This window comes from Staurois parvus, unplaced genomic scaffold (assembly GCF_062004578.1).
Source record: "Staurois parvus isolate SC_StPar_1 unplaced genomic scaffold, SC_StPar_1.0 ptg000099l, whole genome shotgun sequence".
NCBI lineage: Eukaryota > Metazoa > Chordata > Amphibia > Anura > Ranidae > Staurois > Staurois parvus.
Window position 1 is genome coordinate 6,132,257 of NW_028317895.1, and position 21,253 is coordinate 6,153,509.

At 41.1% G+C, this 21,253-nt stretch overlaps 1 protein-coding gene across 2 annotated transcripts in view; it reads right to left on the reverse strand.

The window, feature by feature from the left end:
- Window positions 1-21,253, reverse strand: part of ITFG2 (integrin alpha FG-GAP repeat containing 2) — a 32,574-nt gene continuing 11,321 nt past the window's right edge. The window contains exons 6-12 of one of the 2 annotated variants that reach the window (XM_089671143.1): window positions 19,202-19,347; window positions 18,203-18,297; window positions 14,872-14,925; window positions 10,995-11,086; window positions 10,351-10,468; window positions 10,081-10,250; window positions 1-559 (exon numbers count right to left, since the gene is read on the reverse strand). In XM_089671143.1, the coding sequence (XP_089527269.1) occupies window positions 461-559; window positions 10,081-10,250; window positions 10,351-10,468; window positions 10,995-11,086; window positions 14,872-14,925; window positions 18,203-18,297; window positions 19,202-19,347 (774 nt within the window). In that variant the 3' untranslated portion in view covers window positions 1-460. Of the gene's footprint in view, window positions 560-10,076; window positions 10,251-10,350; window positions 10,469-10,994; window positions 11,087-14,871; window positions 14,926-18,202; window positions 18,298-19,201; window positions 19,348-21,253 lie in introns of both variants that reach the window. The other variant, XM_089671145.1, reaches the window with a different exon arrangement.

Below are 21,253 nucleotides of genomic sequence, written 5' to 3' on the forward strand. Positions count from 1 at the left end.
TTCTGCCAAAGTGTTTATTAAATACACATACAAAGCTAATTATTTTTTGTCAACTAATAACCTGTACACACAATATACAGGGAAAGCAATGTTTTGTTACGCTTTGTTTTGACAAGAAGGCAAAAAAGATAGCAACTGAGGACACAATTGTCGTTCACTTAATATGTATTAAAATAAGAGATTGGCAGGTGAAAAAGCAATCACCCAAGGGTACTATTTACTTTCATATAACCAGATTTTCTACAGCCAATTGGATGGTAGACAACAGCGTGCTCCAGAAATTGACAGCCAACATCTAAAAGGCCACAGCATGGTTGGAATGAGTACAGCTGTTCAACTGCATCTCAGGAGTTTGTAAAAAGCCAGTGAAAGCCACTCTCCATCAATGAACACTTCACATTGTGCAAAGTTGATTAAAGTTATATCCAAATCCACAAGGTAAGTGGTCATATTCCCAAGGTCACCAAACACTTCTCTTTAGATTGATGTTAATGTTGTCCAGTAGGAGAATACAAGGTTTGATGGATAAGTTCACGAACAGCAGAAGTATCACTTGCATCTGAAACATAAAATCACAATATTAAAAACGGTATTTGAATCCAATACTGTTTGGGTCATGGCAACCCTAATTTTTTATTTATTTAGAGCACGTGTTAATTTAATGTATGCTTTGTAGCATACTGCATTGTCTTAAAAGCACTAAAGAAAAACTTATTCGATAAAGTTAAACAAGAGTGGGAAGGGGGCATAATGAACATCATATGCCATCTTCTTAAAGGATAAGATCACCTTTTTTTCTTAAATCCAGCTCCCTTAGGTAGCAATATATCATTAATGTACCTCAGTTGCAAAAAAATACAAGCTCTTTTTGATTTGGAGAGCAAGGCCTTACCCCTTAGCCCTGGCTATATTTCATAGAATGCTTTTTCACTTCCTGGTATGCAAAGTTAGGACGGAGTAGCAAGTATGACCAGGAAGCAGATTACCAGCTGATATCATTAGCACATACACTATTTCCAAAAGTATTGGGACACCCCTCCAAATCATTGGATTCAGGTGGCCCATCCATGGCCACAGGTGTATAAAATCAAGCACCTAGGCATACAGACTGCTTCTACAAACATTTGTGAAAGAATGGGTTGCTCTCAGGAGCTCAGTGAATTCAAGCGTGGTACCATAATAGGTTGCCACCTGTGCAATAAGTCCATCTGTGAAATTTCCTTGTAAAATATTCCACGGTCAACTGTTAGTGGTATTGTAACAAAGTGGAAGCAACTGGGAACAACAGCAACTCAGCCACCAAGTGGTAGGCCACGTAAAATGACGGAGCGGGGTCAGAGTATGCTGAAGCGCACAGAAGTCACCAACTGTCTGCAGAGTCAATAACTAAAGACCTCCAACCTTCATGTGGCCTTCAGGTTAACACAACAGTGCCTAGAGAGCTTCATGGAATGGGTTTCCATGGCCGAGCAGCTGCATCCAAGCCTTACATCACCAAGTGCAATGCAAAGCGTCAGATGCAGTGATGTAAAGCACACCGCCACTGGACTCTAAAGAAGTGGAGACATTCTCTGGAGTGACAAATCATGCTTCTCAGTCTGGCAATCGGATGGACATCTGGGTTTTAGCAGTTGCCAGGAGAACGGTACTTACCTGACTGCATTGTGCCAAGTGTAAAATTTGCTGGAGGGGGATTACGGTGTGGGGTTGGCTTTAGCTCCAGTGAAGGGAACTCAGCATACCAAGACATTTTGGAAAAATTAATGCTCCCAACTCTGTGGGAACAGTTTGGGGATGGCCTCTTCCTGTTCCAACATGACTGCGCACCAGTGCACAAAGCAAGGTCTATAAAGACATGGATGAGCGACTTTGGGGTGAAGGAACTGAACTTGACTGGCCTGCACAGAGTCCTGACCTCAACCCAATAGAACACCTTTGGGATGAATTAGAGCGGAGACTGCGAGCCAGGCCTTCTCATCCGACATCAGTGCCTGACCTCACAAATGCGCTTCTGGAAGAATGATCAAACTTTCCCATAGACACACTCCTAAACCTTGTGGACAATCTTCCCAGAAGAGTTGAAGCTGTTATAGCTGCAAAGGTTGGGCCAACTCAATATTGAACCGTACGGACCAAGACTGGGATACCATTAAAGTGCATGTGTGTGTAAAGGCAGGAGTACCAAAACTTTTGGCAATGTAGTGTACATCCTGCACTGACCTCATTAGCACACACCCTTTACCCATCAACTATTTTTTCACAGCATCCCCGAGATCTCTCCACAAGTGCATTTTCATGGCTACTCCAGCATCTCTACAGACAGGCTCAGGCCGTATGCTAAACTCCCTGGGCTGCATTTAGCCCATGGGACACCCCTGATTAAGTGCAAGGGCCTGCTTGATTGGATAGAAAGTGATTGGATAGATGTTTTGTCCTCCAATTATATAGTTTTGGTAAATCTAAAAGGAGATCGTACAGAGATTGTATAGTGTATGGCCAGATTTACACACCTAAAATTACCCAGTTGCAGTTTCAGTGTCATTAATTGTTAACTGCACACCAAACACAGAAACAAAACACACATTATGCCACATGAAATACGGGGGACAAATGCAGCAAAATGTGCAGTAAAATACATGCAACTCGCACCATGCCAAAATGTGCCATGAACTACTTTGCCACGTGTAGCGCAGCCCATTGAAATCAATGAGCTGTCCTAAGCATTTAACTGGAAAAACGAGCCAAAAAAAATGCGCTCCCACTACTCTTGGTGTGAATGGGTCCTGAAAGTGAAAGTGGTTTGTTTACACAAGAACAATGAGGCTCCATTCACATCTGTGTGTTCCCGAATGCATGGCAATCGGCACAGAAAATGCACTCTTTGCCATGCGTTTTAGAAACATGCTGTAAATGTGCATTGTGTTTGTGTTGTCATTACATGGTAAAGGCACCCCAAGTGAGGCAAAACACACCAAAAACTGCATTAACACATCGTATTCCGCTCCAACAAAAAAACAAAAAAAACCTTCTAGAGCTTTTCTGGGGTGACTGTTGCGCGTAGGGCAGCCGTTCAAGTGAATGGGCTGCCCTATATGACACAAGTGAAAACGCTCCAGAACACCCAAAATGCATGCAGGAATGTAAGCCTTCACTACATGGAGATGTGAAAGGGGCCTGACAACTGAGCGCCTCCATCCACTCCCTCCTATGTACTTGTATAAAGATGGCCATACACTATGCAATCTGATTGTACAATTTCCTTTAGATTTACCAGAACTATGGAATAGGAGGACACACCTGAACAATCTATTCCATTTGTTTCAAATCAGGCAGGCCCTTGTACTACATACCAAACAGATGTAAACCTCTGTGCTAACCCATATGTGTATCAAAAACCCACATATGTTGCAGTTCCTCACTGTTGTGTGTTCAACCACCAATAGAAATCAAAATGTAGAAAAAAAGAAGTATAACTAAATGGGTATAACTCACTATAAATGTGCAAACAGCACAAAAAAAAAAAAAAAAAGACAAAATACACGTACATGCATAAAACACAATTAGTGATATAACTGATGAGAAAACAAATAGAAAAAAAATGCAGCGCAACTAAATGTGTATAACTCACTATAAAATAAAAAAATTACAAATGCATGTAAAACACATAAAACACAGTTAGTGATAAAACTGATTATATAATTTGATAAAGTGAAATAAATCCCAACTTCCCCTGTACATACAGTACAGAGCTTGATAATTCGTAATACCCCTTTAAACTTCATAAATACTATAAAAAATGCATGTAAAAAAAAAAAACGCATACACATAAAACTAATATAAACAAATACAAAATTCACAAAAATCCCAAAATATGCAGTGAGATTTCTTTCTTCAAAGTATTTGTTCCATGACATGCATACTTTATGCATGCCCAATATACTTGCTGATGTGCTCTACCACCCGTGAACCACCACCTTCCAATGCTGTCGCTTACCTCAAGATTTGATCCACACAAAGGTAAGGTCAAACACGCTTTCCCAACACTCTGGGTTTAATAACTTAGGGAAAACGTGTTTGACCTTACCTTTGTGTAGGTCAAACCTTGAGGTAAGTGGCAGCATTGGAAGATAGTTCGCTGTGGTGGAGCACATCAGCAAGTATTTATTGAGCACTTATGGCATATACATGTCATGAAACACAATACTTTGAAGAAACAATTCTCTCACTGGATATTTTGGGACTTAGAATTTTTAGTTTATTTGTTTGTTTATATTAGTCAATTATCAATGTATTTTTTTTATATTCATTTTATGTGTATGCGCTTACATCCTTTTTTTTTTCCATTGTATTTATGAAGTTTAAAAGGGGAATTATGACTTATTAAGCACTGTATGCCCAAGGGAAGTTGGGCTTTATTGCACTTTATCTAGTTATATCATCCGCTGTATCACTAGTTGTGTTTTATATGTAGATCATGTTTTATTTCTATAATTTTTCTTGCACATTTATAGTGAGTTATGCACATTTAGTTGCATATACAAAAACCAATATTTTGGTGCCTACTTAACTATACAATACATGTGATAAATCTACTGTGAATCAATTTTGACAAATCCTATTCCAATGAAAGTGATAACACCAAAGTAGCAGAATAAGAACAGCTGCCCCTAGTAGGTGTAAACCACTAACGTAAGAACACAATGAATGAGGGCACTTGCTCAAAACAATAAAAAGAATTTGTGTAAATTAACAAAACAAATCCAAATGGAACAACAAACCAAAAAAACCTTAGTTACAGTCCAAAAATGTGCATATCCCAGAGGTTAAACTGAGCATCCATTAGAAGAATGCCAGTGAATGGCAATCTCACAGGGATTCCTCTTCAACACTAGTGCTTATATGTGAATTTCACACGCACCAGAAAATTTTGACCCCCTGTTAAGGATGGCCAAACTGTGCTGTATCCCCCAGACATGATAGTCTCTAGGATTTCATTCATTCCAATATGTGCTTCAAATGAGCAGGAAATTTGAGACCCCCTGTTAAGAATGGTCAAACAGCGCTGTACCCCCCCCAGACATGATAGTCTCCAGGATTTCATTCATTCCAATATGTGTTTCAAATGAGCAGATTTGAGACCCCTTGTTAAAGATAGTTTAGCATTGCTATTTTCTTCAAACATAGTGGTTCTCCAGACTCTCCCCGATTCCAATACATTTCTCATATAAGCTCAGTAAAAAGCAAAGACTTTTAAAAAAGCATCTAAATGCAATATAGTTAATTAAAATGGCAATAAAACAAAGTGTGAAAAAACACTCACATGATAAAAGGCGCCTAGAAAATACCGGCACCAGTTTATACAGCCTTTGAGTGTAGATGCACCGCATCTGGTATGGCGGCCGGCATGGGTCTCAAGCCTCAATCTGGTGGGCTGGATGTGACGTCATAGGGACCCAGAAGTGATAGTCCATACTTCAATGTACGATATGCCCAGATGGCATCTTCAGGAAGTGACAAGCCGCCGTTTCTGGGACTTATTTACTCAAGCAAATCTCTTATGATTGGATAGCGCTGCCAAAATGCCGGTCGCCCAAAAGGCAATCATGGGTATCAAATGTTTAATGGCTGTACAAGCTGATGTGGTACAATCACCGAATACCTAAACAAATACAATGCTTCTCAAAAGAACGTGTTTAGAATAAGTTTTGGACACAAACTTACAAACATATACCAGGAACTTTACATATATAGAGAAAGTACCATTTCCATGGGATTCAATTACAATGGCTGCTTGGCATATGTTGTAGCTCCCTCTATTGATGATTCTCATAGTAGTCCATAGCTGGGAGCCTGTGGGATAATCACATTGGAAAATCTCCCCGCCTAGGCTCCCTGTTATGAAGTGCCAAAGTGGAAAGTGAAAATCCCTTCCAATCGTTTAACTGTACCTAAACTGCTCCTATATAGTGCAAAAAATAATGAATAACATCACAATAGGAGCTGACTAAAAGACCTAATACAAGGATTATAAAGACTAATGATTAATACAAAATGCCCAAGGGGGGAGGGTGTGATGATCCTAGGGGCTCACAGCTATGTACTATTATGACGATCATCAATAGAGGGAGCTACAACATATACTAAACAACAGCTTGTACAGCCATTAAACATTTGATAGCCATGACTGCCTTTTGGGTGGCTGCCATTTTGGCAGAGCTATCCAACCATAAGAGATTTGGTTGTATAAATAAGTCCCTAAATGACAGCCTACCACTGCCTGAAGACACTGTCTGGGCAAATACTTACGTTGAATCGTGGACCGTCACTTCTGGGTCCCCACTTCTGGCCCACCAGATCGAGGCTTGAGATGCACGCTGGCCGCCATAGCAGATGCGTTGCATCTACACTCAAAGGCTGTATAAACTGGTATTTTCTAGGCACCTAATCATGTGAGTGTTTTTTTCAAACTTGTTTTATTGCCATTTTAACTACTGTACTTTGATGCTTTTTAAAAAATGTTTGCCGTTTACTGAGCTTATATGAGGAATGTACTGGAATGGAGGAGAGTCTGGAGAACCACCATGTCTGGGGAAAATAGCACTGCTTTACCATCTTTAACAGCGGGTCTCAGTTTCCTGCTCATTTAAAGCACATATTGGAATGAATGAAAGCCTGGAGACTATCATGTCTGGGAGATACAGCACAGTTTGACCATCCTTAAAAGGGGGGGGGGGGGGTCAAAATTTTCTGGTGAGTGTGCAATTCACATATAAGCACTAGTGGTGAAGAGGAATCCCTGGGAGATTGCCATTCACTGGCTTTATTCTAACATATGTAGTTGCACCGCATTTTTTCTATTTGCTTTATCATCAGTTATATCACTGTGTTTTATGTGTTTGCCGTTATTTTTATCATTCTCTTTGCACATTTTAGTACGTTATACAAAATTTAGTTGCACTGCTTCTATCCTTGTACTACATTACTGATGGAAGATCTAAATGAGATTTTACAATCCGATTGTATAGGCAGGTAATATTATAATTAGGGAGGTGTGGTCCAGAGTGGTGAACACACCCTATCACACTCCCTTCTGTGATGCAACAAGTGAAGGCTTCTGGGAAGTGGCCTACAGGAAGTGAATGGTGAGAGACCATCTACAAGAAATGAAGCAATCTGAAAATTTGTTCAAATAGTCAAATAAACTGACAAAAAAGTAAACCTCTTGTGGATAAGGTGAAACAGAAGCACATTAAGATGGCTAGGCAATAAGTGGCACTGGAAAACGCTTCTATTTATTATGAAAAGTGAAATTCTGGCTGAAAAAGGTGACCTTATCCTTTAAGGTCTGTTCTGCTGTGGCATTATGTGATATGCTTCTCTAATAGATCATCTAACAGGTGAACCCCAATCAGATATAAACAAAATCAATGCAGCTCTGTATCTATTAATAATTCATTACATGTTATTACATGTAATTTATTTTAGATGGGCCCAGACTCAAAAGTGAAGATATGCCAAGTTATACAAAACATTCAGAAATGAATTGTGCCTTAGCAGTGCCCAAAAAAATCTCTCCTTTTCTTCAACTACTCCTGTAAGTCGACTAGGCACTTCTAAGCCTACATAGAATCACAGTGCAGATATATGGCTAAGAACCAGCTGCCTCTGACCACTAGCCATAGGAGATTTTGAGTGAGATATGATGTCGTCACTACTGGGCTGCTCAATCTTTTTTTGAGGAAGCAAAAACGCTGCCTCCACCAATATGGCCACCTCCACGGAGACACTGTGCAGGAAAAAAGGTATAGAAATTTAGTAATGGGGAAAGATCAGTTGCGGAGAACCTACAGGCAATTCTGGTGACTAGTCCTCTGCACTAGCCAACTATCTTTGAACACAGGTTTTACAGTTTAGTTCCTCAAATATACGCAGTTCAAATACCTGAATATAACTTCAAGTCTTTTGTAGTCTCAGTACAGCAGAGCAAACACTGGGAGAAGGAGAAGCAACACTATGGGGCTGATTCACTAAACGCAAATATACGGTGCACTGCAAGTGCAGTTGCTCTAGAACAGGGGTGGGCAAACTTTTTGACTTGAGGGCCGCAATGGGTTCATATATTGGACCCGGGGGCCGGACCAAGAGTAGATGAATGATGTGTATGTGTCATCCATAGTAAGTATAGTAATATTCCCCCATAGTAAGCATAGTAATTAATCCCCCATAGTAATTAATCCCCCATATAGTAATTCATCCCCCATATAGTAATTCATCCCCCATAGTAATTCATCCCCCATATAGTAATTCATCCCCCATAGTAATTCATCCCCCATATAGTAATTCATCCCCCATATAGTAATTCGTCCCCCATATAGTAATTCGTCCCCCATATAGTAATTCGTCCCCCATAGTAATTCATCCCCCCTATAGTAATTCATCCCCCATATAGTAATTCATCCCCCATAGTAATTCATCCCCCACATAGTAATTCATCCCCCATATTAATTCATCCCCCATATTAATTCATCCCCCATATTAATTCATCCCCCATATAGTAATTCATCCCCCATATAGTAAGTCCCCCATATAGTAATTCATTCCCCATATAGTAAGTCCCCCATATAGTAATTCATTCCCCATATAGTAAGTCCCCCATATAGTAATTCATCCCCCATATAGTAAGTCCCCCATATAGTAATTCATTCCCCATATAGTAAGTCCTCCATATAGTAATTCATTCCCCATATAGTAAGTCCTCCATATAGTAATTAATTCCCCATATAGTAAGTCCCCCATATAGTAATTCATTCCCCATATAGTAAGTCCTCCATATAGTAATTCATTCCCCATATAGTAAGTCCTCCATATAGTAATTAATTCCCCATATAGTAAGTCCCCCATATAGTAATTCATTCCCCATATAGTAAGTCCTCCATATAGTAATTAATTCCCCATATAGTAAGTCCCCCATATAGTAATTCATTCCCCATATAGTAAGTCCCCCATATAGTAAGTCCCCCATATAGTAATTCATCCCCCATATAGTAAGTCCCCCATATAGTAAGTCCCCCCTGTGTCAATTCACTTACCTTTGGTCCGCGCGTTCCTCTCGTATTCCCGCGCCGTTCTGGTCTTCAGGGAGGACTGTGAGAGGAGTTCGTCACGCTGCCCCGCCTACATCCTGGCTGCCCCGCCTACATCCTGACAGCTGCAGAGTCCTGACGTCCGAGAGGAGGGAGGGGGGCGGCCATCCGAGAGGAGAGGAGGGGAGAGGAGGAGAGGAGGGAGGGGAGAGGAGGAGAGGAGGGAGGGGGGAGGGGAGAGGAGGAGAGGAGGGAGGGGAGCGGGCGCCCGGCACACAGGAGAGCCGCATCTAAATTTGTAAAGAGCCGCAGCTTGCCGACCACTGGCCTTGCGGGAGCCTAGCTCCGCGGGCCGGATTAAAAGGTCCGCCGGGCCGTATACGGCCCGCGGGCCGTAGTTTGCCCATTGCTGCTCTAGAACCTAGTAAATGAGGTAAAGCTCCACTTGGCAAAGAATACCTAATCACACGTAAGGAAAATAAACATTTTTGGTTGCACATGACTGGATGATAGAAATTAGCAGAGCTTCCCTTCATTTCAAAGCTTCCCCTCAGATCTAGAGCAAGTAGGTGCACAGATTATTTGCCTTTAGTAAATCAACCCCAATGAGTGCTGTCCAGGCACAGGCTGTCAGTGCGGTGGGGGGTGTTGAAGACATGCAAGTGTAGTAGAGAAAAGGAAAAAGAGAAAAAAAAAAAAAAACACAGGCCTGCTGCACTGCCAGACATGGCTGTGTGGTATGGCAGAGCTATGCAAGACTTAGGACTGGATGGACAGAAAAAAATATCAACTCCATTATGGGTATTTAATGTGTGTGGTTATTTGTTTGCCTGGAGTTCAACTTTATTAGTACCCTGTTCCACAACAGGGACACATTTGCTAGTACACATAAAAACGGTGTACATTCACAGCAAAAGATACATTGAGTGTAACTAGTCCATTAATACGTTTTTTAACATTTTCATTTATAATATTAATACAGGAAACACTTACCCACATGCAATTCTTTAAGAACCGAAGCAAATTCTTCATTTCCCTCCAAAACACGAAGGATATTGGAAGATTCTATTCTTTCCAGAATCACTGACCAGTATACATAGATTTTTTGGTTAAAACCCACGTAAACCAGGCATGGACTATTCTGACCTCCCCTGCAGGCATACAGCCCTGGTAAAAACAGCATGGAATCATAAATGTACATAAAAATATGTAATGAAATATCATCTGCAAAGACTTGCTATCACACTATATACAGACTGTCACTTACCGGCACAGAAGGCACTAACATTCTCATCAACCTGGAAGCGCAGTACTGTGCGATTGTGATCAATAATGTACGTTTGTCCATCCCATGCACAGGCAACAACTTCCTCTTGGCCATTTCCCTGCAAGATAAAAGAAAAAAAAAAAAAAAAAAAAAAAATCAGACTGATCACACAAACACACTAGTCTGATTAACAATGGACACAGGTCCTATACTTTTAAAATCAGAGGAAGGAGTAAAACACTGTTGGACAACCTTCCCACCACATCAATAGCTCCCACCACTGCTGCTATTGATTTAAATCTTTAAGCCCTGGTTCACACCGAATGTAATTTAAAAGTGATGTGATTTGGTCTCATTTAAAGCACAACTTCAAAGTAGTGCTGATAAAGACACAGGTGCGATTTTAGTGCCATTTACCTTATAGTCTGAGTTAAATTGCACTGAAGTGGTGAAAAAGTAATGCAGGAACAATTTTTCAAATTGCGCTAATTGAAATCCCACCTATTAAGACAGTGCCATAGAAATACATTAGATGCGACTTCAGGTGCATGAAGTCGTAACGGTGCGAACCAAATATAAAAGAATAAGTACAAAGTAGCTAACAGAATAAAGAGCACATAGGAAAATTTGTGGAAGCATCTTACCGTCACATCTAGTTTCTCCAAAGCAAACAACTGATGATCAACCTGAACTGACCACAAAAGCCTATCGGAACCCTGCATGAGTTTCAAAGTGCCTAAAAGAGATGTAAAAATATGTAAAGTGGTAAGCACACAATCTATGTGCCATAAACAATAAGCAATTTAGCTTTAGATTTACAGTATCGGGTTGATCTACTAAAACTGGAGAGTGCAAAATCTGGTGAAACTCTGCATAGAACCAGATTCCAGTTTTTTTTTCAAAGCTTGATTGAACAAGCTGAAGTTAGAAGCTGATTGGCTACCATACATCCAGGTTAGTATTTGTCTTGCACTGCTGAACATAAGTATTTGAACACCTGAGAAAATCAGTGTTAATATTTGATACAGAAGCCTTTGTTTGCAATTACAGAGGTCAAACGTTTCCTGTAGTTCTTGACCAGGTTTGCACACACTGCAACAGGGATTTTGGCCCACTCCTCCACACAGATCTCCTCTAGATCTGTCAGGTTCCGGGGCTGTCGCTGAGCAACAGCTACCTCCAAAGATGTTCTATTGGATTTAGGTCTGGAGACTGGTAAGCCACTCCAGAACCTTGATATGCTTCTTACGGAGCTACTCCTTGGTTATCCTGGCTGTGTGCTTCGGGTCGTTGTCATGTTGGAAGACCCAGCCATGACCCATCTTCAATGCTCTGACTGAGGGAAGAAGGTTGTTGCTCAAAATCTCACAATAAATGGCCCCATTCATCCTCTCCTTAATACAGTGCAGTCGTCCTGTCCCCTTCGCAGAAAAGCACCCCCAAAGCATGATGTTACCACCCCGATGCTTCACAGTAGGGATGGTGTTCTTGGGATGCAACTCATCCTTTTTCCTCCAAACACGACAAGTGAAGTTTAGACCAAAAAGTTCTACTTTGGTCTCATCTGACTACATGACTTTCTCCCATGCCTCCTCTGGATCATCCAGATGGTCATTGACAAACTTCAGATGGGCCTGGACATGTGATGACTTGAGCAGGGGAACTTTCCGTGCAATGCATGATTTGAAACAGTGACGGTGTAGTGTTCTACCGACAGTGACCTTTGAAACTGAGGTCCCAGCTCTCTTCATGTCATTGACCAGCTCCTCCCTTGTAGTTCTGGGCTGATTCCTCACCTTTCTTATCAGTGATACCCCATGAGGTGAGATCTTGCATGGAGTCCCAGTCCGAGGGAGACTGACATTCGTCTTTAGCCTCTTCCATTTTCTAACAATTGCTCCAACAGTTGATCTATTTTCACCAAGCTGCTTGGCACTTGCCCTGTAGCCCTTTCCAGCCTTCTGGAGGTCCACAATTTTGTCTCTGGTGTCTTTTGACAGCTCTTTAGTCTTGCCCATGGTAGCAGTTGGTGTCTGACTGACTGTGAGGTGGACAGGTGTGTTTAAAGAGCTCAGACAGGTGCTACTAAGTTAGATTAATGAGTGAAGTAGAGGTGGACTTTTTAAAAGGCACAGTAACAGGTCTTTGAGAGCCAGAATTCTTGCTGTTTCTTAGGTGTTCAAATGCTTATGTTCAGCAGTGCAAGACAAATAAATTCTTTAAAAATCATACAATGTAATTTCCTGAACTTTTATTTTAATTCTGTCTCTCAGAGTGGGAATGCACCTACAATGTGAATTTCAGACCCCTCCATGATTTCTAAGTAGGAGAACTTGCAAAATCGCAGGGTGTTCAAATACTTCTGTTCCTCACTGTACATACACACGCACACACACACACACACATACATACACACGCGCAATTTTGCATGTCAGGATAGGGGGTGTGCGCACCCTACCCATGCCGCCATTTGCGGGCACGTCAGCCAATCACCGGTGCCCAGTAATTACCAAGGATCTCTGATGGGGAGGAGAACTGCTTTGTTTACTAACAGTTCTCCTCCCTGTCAGCGCGGGCACACCGCTTTGGATGGCTGTGCACAGTGCAGCCATCCAAAGCAGTGTGCTTACAGTGAAGCACACAGACACCGCCCCATAGTAAAAACACACCCAGCACACAGTTAACCCTTTTAGCGCACCTCATGTTAACCCCTTCCTGCCCAGTGCCATTAGTTCAGTGACCATGCTTTTTTTTTTTTTTAGCACTGATTACTGTATTGGTGTCATTGGGTATGTCAGTGAAAACAAGTCAGTTCCTCCCAGTGTCAGAATGTCCGCCGCAGTCCCGCTAAAAGTCGCTGATTGCCGCCATTACTGAAGCAGAATAAATTTTGGCCTGAATTGATGGCGAAATTAGATTTTTAAAATTTTTCTATTGGACATATTTAATAGCAAAATAGTCAAAAATATAGTTTTTTTTACTCAAAATTGTCTTTTTTTTATAGCGCAAAAAATAAAAAATTCACAGGTGATCAAATACCACCGAAAGAAAGCTCACTTTGTGGGGAAAATAAAGGGATGTAAATTTCATTTGGGTGCAGTGTTGCATGAACGCGCAATTGTCATTAAAGCAACACAGCGTCCTAATGGCCTGGTCAGGAAGGGGGGAGGTAAATCCTTAGGAGGGCAAGTGGTTAACAACTCTTGTTTGCAAACAATGTCCCGCATTTGTGGGAGTATTTTGTAGTATAGCGTCCCATTGAAAATATTCATTCTCAAAGGAAAGTAAATATTTTCTGACAAATCTGTTGGGGTGTACCCATTAATGCAGAGCACTGTAAGTGTATCAGAGGGTGTTTTTTAATAGACTTCTAATAATTTTTTTTTATGCTATAACACCATGTGGCACTACATACATTACAAATGATCTGAGATTGCATTTGTGATTTGAGGATGAAACTGGAGTAGGAAGAAAACGATTCCTTTATAAAAATAAAGTGCTCTTTGACCTACTCAGAGATTCCCACCCATGCAGAGCGAGTAGTTCAATGGTAGTCCTGTTGGAGAGAAAAGGTCCAATATACTGTTCTAAAAAGATTGTCCTCATTTGGGACCCGGAATTTGGAGACTCAAAGACTGGGTGGGAAAAAGCCAAACCCTGATTGCGGGGACTTGAATTCCAAAAAAGTTAACCCACCTGAAAGGAAAAGCAGCAGGAAGAAGGCCGTGCATACCGATGAGATGGAGTGGAGTAATCCACAGCTGTGAGATTGTGTGGGCAATCTGGTCCCGAAACAGGTGTAGGATCAAGATACTGGTGGTGAGCCATTTTGTAAGGTCTTAGTTATACAGGACTTTGAACTGCTTGCATTTACTTTACTTAAGAAAACGATTTGTGTTTGCTTGATTTTGAGACCAATAAAGACCATTTACTTTCAAAACGGTTGGATGGTGACAATTGGTGCTCAGATGAGGGCAACCCGGCCATACAAGCCATTTGCAGTAAAAGTTGTAAAGTGCTCAGAAGATACCTCCTGCCAGTACATGAAGGTCTGAAACACACCACAATACAGAGCCCAAATGTCCAAAGGCAGCATTACAGGTTAGCCCTGAACCCCAGTCCAGCAGGGTACAGGTATGGCACTCCGAAGTCAGGCTTAGGAGAGGCCGATTAGGATAGATCCTACGTAAACACCGCTAAAGCAGCAACATAACGAGAAATCGTGATTGAAGTTGAAGAAACAAAAAAGTCTAATTAAGACTGGTTAGACTTTTCACAGCACAGCTGAAGACATGCCCGTCCTACTAGGCCACCAGTAAAAAAAAAAAAAAAAAAAAAAAAAAAAAAAAGTTTAGGCTGGAGAGAGGAGGGGGTTATTCAGGGGCCGGCTTACAATTTGTTTGGAAGTCTAATCCTCCTGTAGGTATCAGTATAACCTGACAGTGTCGGTTGTCCTGTGCCCCCTCAAAATGCATTATATCCTTAATCTAATACAGGTTAAAATAAAATATATCTACTCACCATCCAGTGTACAGAGTGCAAACAAACCAGCTTCTCTGTTCCCCACACCTGGTCCTAAACAGAAGACATTTCTGAATTAAAAGTCACAAATAATGACTTGGGTCAATAATTGGTGTTAAGTCACTGTGGCCAATAAAATTTACACCTGGCTGGTCCCTCTTCTCTTTGTCACTTACACAACATGTGTTTGACTGTTGTTCCACTCCATCTCTCTATAATTGATCACATAACATTTAGCCAAGCAGCCAGTAAGCCGGAGACATTTTTTTTCAAATGCCAGAGGAATGTAGGAAACCTAGAAAAGTGACGAAGTACAATGCTGGACTAAGTGGCCAGGTGAGCCTTCAAATACAAAGTAATGGATCAATACTGGACACAGGGAAAGTGATCATCACAATCAACATATGTAAGCAAATCAATAAGTTCAGTTGAATAGTACAGTCACCACATCCCTGGACATGTTGAGAAAGATAATGAAAAGAAAAGTGGGACTCAAAACAGATTAGGCAGAGACATAAAGGTAAAAATATTCAATTGTTTTTATTACAAGATTTCATTTAAAATCAAGTGGGGAATAAATAATTCCCTAAAAGATCAAAGTGAACCATATTCCTCCAACAACAGCTCCCCAGAAAGGCACCTTCCCTCCTCAATATCCTAAATACATATTCTATATACCGCAAACCACCTTATACATATAGGGGGTGCCTATATTCTGACGCATTTTGCTTGTTCAGGGGTTCATAGAGTGCAGTTGAATATGGCTGATGTCACCAAGTAGCCCCAAGAAAGGGGGAAGTTTGACTCAAACCAGGAAAATGCCCTCATGATGTGGCTATGGGCATAGAGGGAACTGACGTGAAGCTGGTAACCAGAAATCAAAGCCAAAAGGTAATGCACAAGAGGGAGAGGTAGCGTCCTTCAAAAAAAATACACATATATATGCCTGCATTAGTGAAGGCTCCCAATGTCTCTGCCTAATCTGTTCTGAGAAAAGGTATCACCATTAAAAATCTCTCTCTCTCTCAGCACTGACCAATACAACTAGGGGCTGATCAAATCTCCTGAGACTAGCAGTCAGTGTTAGCAATACTTTCTCACAATGCAGGTATACAGCTATGAGGATGTAGGTACAGGAGTGCCTAGGCACCCTCGCATACCAGAATGTGCGCTGCTATTTCCAGTAGGAATTCAAAAAGGATCATTTTTCTTCAGGTGTTCTACATGGACACAACTAACATTTCTAATTAAAGAGGATGTGAACCTCTTGAGCTACCAGTAAATGTGAATAAATGCAAGTGTCAAAACGAAAAATAAATGTGACCTGCTGCTTCTAACACCGGTTTGTGTTCCCACAAAAATAAAATAATTAGTATAAATGATGGTGTTGCACAGCTAGAAATGAAAAAAAAAAAAGGACTATTATGTATTGCATGTTCATTCATTGTGTTTACAGGGTGATATATGAACATACCCATCAATCCGTCCACATGCTCAAGCTATCAATAACAAAATATTACAATGCTAAACCAGCAAGCGAATAAAAAATTTTAGATCAATTCATAGATTTTTATGTGACAGTCCTCCAGAAAACTTCAAGAAACTTTCCTATACATGGTTTAAATCTTTCGTGGTTTCTCACAACAATAGAAACAAAAGTGCCCCTGCAATACACCATGTGCCTCCTCAAGGCTCCCAGAACTCTCACACCTCCAATATACTGCAATTGAGCACATAATACACTACAATCTCTCAGCTCCTTAGGACTTCAGCCTCCTGTCCACTGGGGTCTCTCTAGATGTTCTGCACAGTATTTCCAGGCAATATGATACATGGTTCCTTTAAGATTCCTATGTGTTCATGCGGCTAGTATAATCGACTCTGGGATGAGCAGAAGAGTGCTGATCATGACGAGCTCTGCTCTGTTCTTCAGATTCTTTTTGAAGGCTCCTGTCCACTCTGTGAATGATCGCTTATTCTGCCAGTAGGCATCCAGCGCCAGGATCTTTAGAAGCTGTGCCTTCTGTTATTTTATTTTTTCACTTCTAGCATCATTTATACTTAACATTTTTAAATGTTTAATATAAATAGCCTTATTGATATCAAGTCAACTTTAATATCACACTAAAGAATGACCACCATGTATTAAAACACCATAGCTAAGAAGGGATTGCCACACTAATAAAATCACAAGGTCCACAATAATACCGCTAGAGCTAGGCTGGGTCCATGTCTATTTTAGGTTGCCATCACAAAATTTAGACTTTGCATGAAAAAAACAAAAAAAACAAAAAAACCTTCTTTCATGATTTGGAGCTGGATCCTGGATGTAGGGCATATCTAAATCCACATATACATCCTGTATGTGTACAGTCGCAACATCATTAAAAGCATATGGCAATGTTATTCTCCTGCACAGTTACCTTTATTTGTCCAGGATTCAATTTGATAGGCTCTCCATGCACCCAGTGAATTGGCTTTATATATACTGAATTGGCTTTATATATACAAACAACATTAGTGTTGTAGTGTAATGGTTAAGGCATCTGTTAAGGCAGTTTGATCCTGACTTCTCTGATCCTCCCCTTCTGCAAGTGTCCCCCTCTTATCTCCTGATAAGACATTGTGTGAAGACACTCTGCACATGCTCAGTTTGGTGTGTATTGCTAGAGAGATTTTTTTTTTTTTCTTGGGAGAGTGCATGTGATCTGCACAGGGTCAATCAGCACTGTCCAGACAGAGATCAGGGGTGCTGCATCCTCCTAGAGCAGAATGAAAACTCCTACAAGCTTTAACCAGTGCTCTGCTGGACACGGATATATGTCACAAGACTGCTCTAACTTCTCATAAGAAAAGATATTTAGCAGTTTATATTTACTAAAATAATTGCACTTCCGTGTTCTGTGTACTGTGGGAGATCAGATATAGTGAATGCAGGGTCCTGGGTTTAGGAACACTAAGTCCTCAGGAAGATTTCTTAGCATTGCAATTGTTCAGTGTCTAATTTAGGAAGCAAAACACATCTGCAAGTTTAAAAAATGCTCCTTGCTGCTATTTGTATACAGCAGTTTACAAATGTTACTCACAGCAGCTAAGAAAGATTGCTGCAAAAATCTTTGCATTTCTTTAGCATGATTAATTTTTAGTGACTGCTATTGATAAATGTCCCCTATTCTTCATCACTATCACTTTACCCAGAAGTTTTCTTCTTGGGCCTCAAAAATTAGCAATAGTCAAATTTAATTTTGAAAGACAACTGCATTATTAGTGACACCAGGCTGAGCATTGTTCTGTAAATGCAAAAAAAAACCTACAAGCTTTACATACCCACCCTGCTTGATGCTACCAATGAGGTGTGTGGAAACATTTTTATTGTGAATCCGGCCAGATGTTTGATGGAGGATTACATCTCTAGAAGAAACTTCCCTAAAAACAGAGAAAAACTGCATGATTTGAAAAATATGAAGGGAGTTGGATTTCACAGCTGATAGATCAGATATGTACTGTATGCAGTTATATAAATGGCTCCAAGGCATAATAAAGTGTTATCAACTGAAAGAAGAAGTCCAGATTATTATTAACTAAGCTTAAATATGCTCCCACCCCCTTCTAAATCCTATACCAACTACCCTATATTATAGAAGGAAGATGCTTTTATTTACCTATTCTTAGCTCATGCAGCTCCAGTCAGTCACATGGTTGGCTCCCAGTGGTGGCTTCCAGAGAAGGGACAACGGCGGATGCCCCATAGTAAGCCTATAAGGGACATCACCACCCAGGCAGTGCAGCCATTGTTGCTGCTCTCTCTTTTCCCCTGAAGACAGCCGCTTGGGGAGATCACGTGACTGGACCAATCATACCCAAAAAGTCTCGAGGCTGTAATTGCTGCCAAAGGTACTTCAACAAATGACTGATTAAAGGGCCTGAATACTTAGGTACATGAGAGATTACAATTTTTTATTTTGATTAAATTCAGACATTTCTATAATTCTGTTTTCACTTTGTCATTATGGGGTACTGAGTGTAGATTAATGAGAAACAAAATACATTTACACAACTGTAGTATCAGACTGCAACATAACAAAACTGAAAAAAAGTGAAGGCAGTCTTAATACTTTATGAATGCACTGTATAACTAAAAAGTGGTGTTCTATTGCAAGTCATTAAATGCACAAATGACAATACTACTGTACATGTTTGAGCTTCTGCACTATTACTTAATACTGCTCTAACAGGTCAAATCTTAGTAGTTTATTTTCATATTTTTAAAGTAATTTAGAAAAGGCTACAATTATTCCGCTATGGCTTTTAAAAAAATCTCTCTCCTCACCTTGCTTCAGCTGCTCCTGGCCCCTCAGATGCCAGGCTAGTTTCATCACTCCAAGTACACCTCAAAACTGCATATCCACAACCTGGCTGGGACACCATTAGTTCCGGAGTACCGTCTGCTCCTGGGTTCACAGAAAGACTGTCCACCTACAAAGCAAGAAATATTTTGAAGTCTCAAAATATCCAGAACATCATCTCTAGTCCCAGAGAACAGACACAGCTTTATAAAGGATTACAAACTATAAAAAAGGAGAAAACAAAAAAAAAACCATGTACTACAGCCAGACCCTTTCAAAACAGAGCAGCATACAACAGATGCTTTCTTAGAGCCACCTCCCTTAAAATCCTTTACAGATCATGACTTAAAAAACTTGCACAGGACAGTGCAGACACTCCCAAGTGACAGTGCTTTGGCCTGGTAACTGCCCACTTACAGTAGATATCAAGGATGCACCATGACTGGTTACACAAGTCCCATACTCGGATGTATCAGGTTATTACTGAGACTCTAGTGTTAGATATAGGATTTATTGAAGAGGGACACATATTTCAGAAGGAAAAAAAAAAATATATAAACAGTCTAACAGTTTGGCGTTCGCCCCCTACACTCCACCAAAACTGCCCTACTAAAGCTCTCTAATGACCTACTAACTGCAAAAACCAACGGCCACTATTCAATACTCCTACTACTCGACCTCTCCGCAGCTTTTGACACGGTTGACCATCCCCTCCTCCTCAAAAAACTACACTCTTTTGGCCTCACAGACTCCGCTCTCTCCTGGTTTTCCTATCTATCGCAGCACTCCTTCAGTGTTACTTATAACGCTGCCACCACCTCCTCACTCCCTCTCTCTGTAAGGGACCCCAAGGTTCTGTCCTTGGACCCCTTCTCTTCTCCATCTACACCTCCTCCCTTGGTCACTTGATAAGCTCCCACAGCTTCAATTACCATCTCTATGCTGATGACACGCAAATCTGTCTACCCCTCACCTCACCCCTTCAGTTTCCACCCGCATCGCTAGCCTACTAAGTGACAAATCGGTTACGATGTCACTCCACTTCCTCAAACTCAACCTTTCCAAAACTGAGCTCCTAGTATTCCCCCCAGCCCGTGCCACCCCCACTGACTTCACCAAAAACATTGCCAACACCATCCTCAGTCCATCCCCTCACACCTGGGTACTAGGTGTAATCCTACACTCCCATCTGTCCTTCCAGATCCAATCGCTGACAAAATCATGTAGACTTCACCTCAGCAACATCTCCAAAATACGACCATTCCTAACCCCAGAAACCACTAAGCAACTTATTCACTCCCTTGTTATATCACGCCTCGACTACTGTAACTCCCTCCTCATTGGCCTACCTCATCGCAGGCTATCCCCCCTCCAGTCTATCATGAATGCTGCTGCCAGACTCATCCACCTCACTAACCGTTCTGTATCCGCCATCCCTCTCTGCCAATTCCTCCACTGGCTCCCAGTTGCCCAACGGATAAAATTCAAAACTCTAACAATGACATATAAAGCCATCCACAACACTGCCCCAATTTACATAACCGATCTTATCTCTAAATGTCACCCAAACCGTACACTCCGCTCCTCGCAAGACCTCTTACTCTCTAGCTCCCTTATCTCCTCCTCCCATGCTCATCTCCAAGACTTCTCCAGGGCGTCACCCATCCTCTGGAACTCCCTACCCCAATCTATCAGACTATCACCTACTCTACTTACCTTTTGGCAATCACTGAAAACCTCTCTCTTCAGGAAAGCCTATCCCACCCTCTGCTAATTCTGGAATCCTCCACTCTTCCAACCACTCCATTCCCCACAGTGATTACCTACTGTACCATTCACCCCTCCCTCCTAGATTGTAAGCTCCAAGGAGCAGGGCCCTCAAATCCCTCTTGTATTGAACTGTATTGTCTCCCACTATAATGTAAAGCGCTGAGCAAACCGTTGCCGCTACATAAATACACACACATTATATATATATGATAGGAGAGAGAGAGATCCAGTTCAACCTGTGCGTGATTTTTATTCCCTAAAAATTA